Here is a 6,434-nt window from a genome sequence, read left to right as displayed (position 1 = left end):
CTCGCCAGCCCCCCTTAAGGTCTTTTTAATTCATAACTCACACTTACTGTCTACTCCATTATATGATATACATTATGTTAGGGTTTGCATATGAGAGAAACTTTTTGTCTGAGTTACTTATACTTTCTAACTCCATCCATTTTCATACAAATTTCATGGTGTACATCTGAATAGAATTGTATTGTGTATGATTCCACACTGTTATTATACATCTGTCAGTTGATTGATAAACATTTGGGCTGATTCCATTTCCTTGCTATTGCGAATAGAGGAACAATTGACATGGATGTGCAGGTTTCTCTTGTAGAAGATAGAATCTTTTGTGTGCCCAGGAGTGGGAAGCTAGGTCAAACAGTTCTGGTTTTCTGGGTTTTGTTGTTGTTGTTGAGAGATCACCATACTGATTTCCACAATGACCATACTAGGTTGCCTTTCAACCAACAATGAATAAAGAATTCCTCTTTACTCACATGCTCACTGACATTTTTGTCTGTTAGAGTTAGATGTTCTGATAAGGGTGAGGAAAAATAGTTTGGGTTGGCATTTCTGACATTTTTTGAATGTGCTCCCTCCACCCCACCCTCCAGTGCTCTCTTTTAAGTACTTAAAGGTCATTCTTCTGACAGCGTTCACTTTATTCCATTTATTGGCTGGCAGATGAGAGCTGTGATTATCGCATTGACACTAGTAACTTGGAAGATTATATATTGAAATAAAGCGCCCTGTATATTGGGATAAAAGAAAATGTATTATTAAACGCAATTTCATCTAAATTTGCTCGTTTTAAGTGTAATTAACTTTTTTCTATTTGCTTATTTTAAAATCGAGTTACCAGAAAACTTAGATAAGAAAAACGAACAATAGTAGATGACGCTTCAGGTACGATGCAAGTGAATATCTGACTAATGTCAAACAAGAAATGTAGAAATGCGGAGCCTATTCAGAAACCAAGACCATCTCGCATCACATTTAAGACTTGTGACCTAAGAGCTAGGGAACACAGTGTCCTTTTCAGTCCTTTCCTCGCGCAGACTCAGAGCGAGCCTCAAGCGAGCACTGTTGTATTTGATCCTCGCGCCATTCCGTAGCTCACTCTACTACGTGCTGAGTGGTTACAATGGCGGACGTGTCTGAGAGGACCCTGCAGGTGTCCGTGCTAGTGGCTTTCGCCTCAGGAGTAGTCCTGGGCTGGCAAGCGAATCGGCTGCGGAGGCGTTACCTAGACTGGAGGAAGCGGAGGCTGCAGGACAAGCTGGCGACGACTCAGAAAAAGCTGGACCTAGCCTGAGCACGCGCTGCGGCCCGAGTCCGCGAGGTTCTCACTCCCTAAGCCCATTGCGGCCCGGATTGTGGGAGCCGCGCGGCCACACGCCCATGAGTCCCGGGTTGTCCTTGTTCGACTTGCAGGAATGTGGCTTGCTTCCAGACCTCAGAAAGAAAATAGATTTGTCTGCTCTAACAACTTACTCTCAGGTATTAACAGCTCAGTTTGCTGAGGGTATTTTATGGGAGTTTTACCACGTGCGACGCAGTTGCACCTTAACATTTTAACTTCGAGGAGGGGTATTTCATGCCTAGCCCCCACATTCATAGGTCCACAGTGGCTTTTTAGGGTGGATGTCAGGAGCCTTGCATTTCATCATAATTATTCTTCAGTGCTATATATAGTTTTCTTCTCTTACTTAGTTCATGGTTTGCCATCACAGTACAGAAATTTGAAGTTAAAGATAGTGTGTTGCTGATTTTTTTTTTTTTCTGTTTTTCAACAGCTTGTCGAAGATGGATATAAATCACTGGAAATAAATCATTTCTTGCACTTTATGAATCTATTTTTAAAATAAAAATAAACATCTTTGAATCTTTTTCCTCCTCACAAAGAAAAGCAGTATTTTGTCTACTGTTCAGTTTGCTGCAGTAAGAGATTGGAGCCTGAAAGCAGAGACTTTCTGATGGGATCTCACATCCTTGGTACAGCCTGGAGGCAGATCTGATCAAGGGACCATTAGGAGGCATTTTTCTAGACATATTCAGAAATGCTAGGAGCTGTGTCAAATGCTTGAATTAAGCATTACAAATGCAAGATATTTGCACTTTGAAGAGTGTAGAGAGTAAAAAGCTAAAAACAATACATGTGATATAATGGGATATACATGTGAAAGAGAAACCGTTGAGTAATCTTAAAGATAAATGCCAGTCCTATCAAGTGACCAAGGCCTTGGTGGTTTATAAGATGCATTTCTGACACATTGTCCACATTTTTAAGAAAATCAATTTGTTCTCCAGGGAAACACCATGGCCCATTTTCCTAGAATGATTGAGCCTTGTTTGTGACTTTGATCTCATTCTATGAATCCAGCCAGGGCTGAAATGCAGGGTTTTAGAGCGCCATCCTGTCTAGGCTTCAGTTGGCTGAAGCTTTCTAGTCAGCATCTCACTGAGAGCTAACTCAAGATCTTTGAGGTAGAATAGGGTTCTTATCTGCCTGTGGGGGTGGGGGTGGGCAGTTGTGTGGGAACCAGAGGTCATATCAGGTGCCTTCCTAGACTGTTGTCCACCTGTGTGTGAGTGCTTATGTGACTGTATAGGTGTAGACCGAAGTTTGTCCTAGGAACTGCTACTTCCACTGTGGGTTCTGGGAATCCAAACTCTTGGTCCACTAGTGTTACAGATTGCCCAGTCCCACCCCAGGTTTTCACATGGATGCTGGGTGTTTGAAGCCAGACCTTCACACATGTGCAATAGGTATTTTCCTAGGTGATCCATCTCCAGCCCCAGAGTAGGGTAAGCTCTGTAGTCAACATCACTTACTGAGGGTTAGTTAGGATGGGTTTCTTGAAGTACATTTTGTCGTATCCTAAACTGAAAATTTGGGGTTAAATTGACTTGTGATTGGACTAACTCTGCCTCTGGGCTGTTCCTGGGAGATCTAGTATTGTGCTGTTTGGGTTTTTCATTTGTTTTAGGATTTGTTTTTTTTTTTTTTATTTTATGAGTGTTTTGCCTGCAATGCATTGTCTGTGTACATGGATGCCTGCCTGGTACCTGCAGAAGCCAGAGAAAGGTATTAGATCCCTGGAACTGGAGTTATAAGGCAGTTACTAGCTGGGTGCTAGGAACTGGACCTGGGTCCTGAGCAAGAGCAGTCAATAATCTTAACCTCAGAGCCTTGTCAGCAGCCTTCTCATTGCTCAGTTACAGCATCCGGATATGTTCATCCCTTTCTAAGTCACTTCTGGGCATCCTACTCTAAACATGTTGGTGCCCTATGCCATGCTAATCTTGCTCTCTACTACTACTGCCTGTTTGTATGTCCTGTGTGTCTCTAGCTTTGAAGTGGACCATTCCCCTGGACATTTCTTTTCCTTCTACCCTCCTACTTAAATATATGAAGTTCCCTCTGATAAGTTATTTCTCCACTGGTGAAATGAGCCAATTCAAGCCAGATTAGCCAGTTCAATGACCCTAAGGACCAAGGCCAGGGAAATCACCATGGAGAGAGAGAGGTGGGGGAAGGGGAAGGGAAAGAAAGGTTTCGAGAAGGAGCAGGGTAGGGGGAGAGAGAAACCAAAACATCTGAAGTACAATAGGGAAGAGCCTCAGGAAAGGGTAGCCCAGCAACTGGGCTGCAAAGTTTAAAGTGCGAGTCAGGGTATGTCATATAAGGGCTGAGGGATGCTGGGAGAATCTAGAGACCGGGTCTGCTTTGATATGTAAAATACACACCTCAGTCCCTTATCCCGGGGTTGGAAGCCAAACACCCTCCTCCTCACACAAGAAAAGTCTTCCAGGGACATAGTACTTTGCCCATAAATTGGGACTCAGGAGTCACTATAATAGATAGATAACCTAGGCAATAACATAAGGGCTCTATCCAGTGATGAGCTTGGACCACCACCATTCTTAAATCCAAGGTTGCTGTCGAGTTTGGGGATTGGATTTAGAGGGTTGAGTCTCAAGAGAAATGCTACCACTTTCCTGAGAGTGAACAAAAACTGGGTCTCTTGAGAAATCTATTTGCCCACAGGCTTGCCCCACGTGGCAGAACCACCCCCACCCCCCCCCCATAGACTTGAGGGTGGACCACATGAAAATTTTCGAGAGACACTTCAACAATACCCCAAATGGTAAGATTTTAAAACCATCTCTGGGCCAAGAGTGACAGCACATACGTTTAATCCCAGTACTAGGGAGGCAGAGAGGCCCGCAGATATCTGTGAATTCAGGGCTACACAATGAGGCAAACAATAAAACCACCTTCAGAGTGAAAGTGCAGCGAAACCGAGTCCCACAAATGCCAGCTTGGGAAGCTCTCATAGCTAAGGTTGTCTGTCCATGCTAGAACTATTTTGGTTGTTTTTTTGTTTTGTTTTGTTTTGTTTTGGGGGGGGGGGTGTTCGAGACAGGGTTTCTCTGTGTAGCCCTGGCTGTCCTGGAACTCACTCTGTAGACCAGGCTGACCTCGAACTCAGGAATCCGCCTCCCTCTGTCTCCCAAGTGCTGGGATTCAAGGCATGTGCCACCACTGCCCGGCGCTAGAACTATTTTGAAGATTAGTTTTGCAGACCCGGCTTCGGAAGGCTGTGTAGAACAGAGTACCGCACGCTGTGAGGCCATGATAGTTATGAGACATGTAGCATGCAGTCAGAGACTCCCGGAGACCTCTACTGTCCCCAGGAATCCAGAGGAAAGGACTTTTTTTTTTTTTTTTTTTTTTTTTTTTTTGTAAAGCCTAAAGCGACCGTTTAATACAATCCGTGGCACGGGGTGGTGGCGCCCGCTGATCGCGTCATCTCTCTGAGCCCTCGCTTTGGTTTCCCTGGCAACCGGCGCGGTCCCGCCGGCGGCGGCTAGGCCGATGCTCGCCCGGCGGCCGCGGGACCCGCTGCAGGCGCTCAGGCGCCGCGGGCAGGAGCTGAAGCTGCAGGTACGTCCGGGGGAGAGGGCTCCATATCCCAGCCCCTCACCAGGAGCCAAGCGCCCGACGGCGGGTTCTAACCTGGGCCCTAGCCATAGATAAAACCTCCAGATAGCCTTGCGGGTCAACTAAGAATTCGGTCTAACGACTCACCAGTCCTCAACACTCCTGATGCATCCTTCCGGCCCTTGTCTAAACTAGCCAGATCCACCCCAGCCCTGCGCCCCTCTCCTTTGAAATTCATCACTTTCTCAAAGGGTAACAGGTGTCAGCGTATATAGCCTTGATAAACTAGCACGGACAAAAGATTAATAATTTCAGAAAAGTTAATTTCAAAGGTGACACAAAAGAGGTAAGATCACAAAGATTTTAAGTCACAACACTCAGTGCATGGAAGACATGATGAAACAAGCGATGTGGAAGTTGTAGTGTATGTGCTCCAGCATTTCTGGGCAGCAGTTTGACAAGATGATAGCAAACATTGATCCTCCTAGGCTGGTTGATTACATTTCTAGGAATCTACCACTTGTAATAATTTTAAATTTGGGCAGAGATGCTTATAATAAAAGAAACTGGACATGAATAAATGATTAGTATGGGGGGTGGATAAGCTAATCCATAAATGTATCATTGCTACATAGGGCTCCTCAGTTCTTGTCTTGAGGAAAAAGACTTAGTGGCAGGATACAAAACTTAAAACAAGTTTATCTAGCAAAACAAAGCATGTGCTCCAGAGAGACTGGCATGGGCTGCAGGAGCTGTCTAACTCCTGAGGATCTGACACCTGATTCTGGCCTCCGGGCACTAGGCCAGCACGTGATGTACAGACATGCATGCAGGCAAAATATTTATACACATATAAAATAAATAAATACAAAAGATAAAAGAATGGAAAGTGGACTACACACTATTTCAATAATAATTTGTTTTACATGGTGTATAAAAAAGATGTAGAGGGAAGTCAGGGTGGGCTAGGGTGTAGGGCAAACTGCTAATGGTTCTTGTCTGCCTTTATGTATTTTTTTTCTCAAGACACTGAATTCCTATTACTCTTAAACATAGCCAAGGGGAAAATGATGTAATTATAATATCAAAAAGTAAAATAAGTAACAAATAGCCATTACTGGATTGTTCATTTGTTTTCTGAAATTCTTAAGTTATTTTAGACAGGATCCAACTATGTAGCTCTGACTAGTCTTGCACTTAATAAGTGGACCAGTTTGTCCTTGAACTCACAGAGATCCTCCTAAGTGCTGGCATTAAAGGCATACACCACCATGCCCAGCTAGTTTACTTCTTAAGTATGTAATCTAGCACTGCATATTTTTTCATTAAATAACTTATTTAATAATCTTTAACAGATTAAGAGATTTCCTGGTGTTCATATGTTATCCAGTTTCGGATTTTGGTTTTAAGAATACAAAATTTTGAGTGTTTTCACCACAAAGAAGTGATACTTTTGAGAAGATAGATATGATTAACCTGGATTTAAATCATTAAACATGCTCACTTGTAGTCA

At 43.6% G+C, this 6,434-nt stretch overlaps 1 protein-coding gene and 1 long non-coding RNA gene across 9 annotated transcripts in view; both read left to right on the top strand.

Annotated features, from left to right (window-relative positions):
- The first annotated feature begins 1,094 nt into the window (after positions 1-1,094).
- On the top strand, positions 1,095-1,877 carry LOC116092348. Its single transcript, XR_004119214.1, has 2 exons — positions 1,095-1,473; positions 1,770-1,877. It is a non-coding gene; the product is annotated as an uncharacterized LOC116092348 (long non-coding RNA).
- Positions 1,878-4,792: 2,915 nt separating this feature from the next.
- The window catches only part of Nphp1 (nephrocystin 1), a 52,356-nt gene continuing 50,714 nt past the window's right edge, over positions 4,793-6,434 (top strand). For all 8 annotated transcript variants that reach the window (XM_031371841.1, XM_031371837.1, XM_031371840.1 and 5 more), the window contains exon 1: positions 4,793-4,924. In XM_031371841.1, the coding sequence (XP_031227701.1) occupies positions 4,856-4,924 (69 nt within the window). In that variant the 5' untranslated portion in view covers positions 4,793-4,855. The remainder of the gene's footprint in view (positions 4,925-6,434) is intronic.

The sequence above is a fragment of the Mastomys coucha genome, unplaced genomic scaffold (assembly GCF_008632895.1).
Source record: "Mastomys coucha isolate ucsf_1 unplaced genomic scaffold, UCSF_Mcou_1 pScaffold15, whole genome shotgun sequence".
In the NCBI taxonomy this organism is placed as follows: Eukaryota; Metazoa; Chordata; class Mammalia; order Rodentia; family Muridae; genus Mastomys; species Mastomys coucha.
The sequence above is the reverse complement of the archived record's forward strand: the minus strand, read 5'-3'. Positions and strand labels throughout refer to the sequence as shown.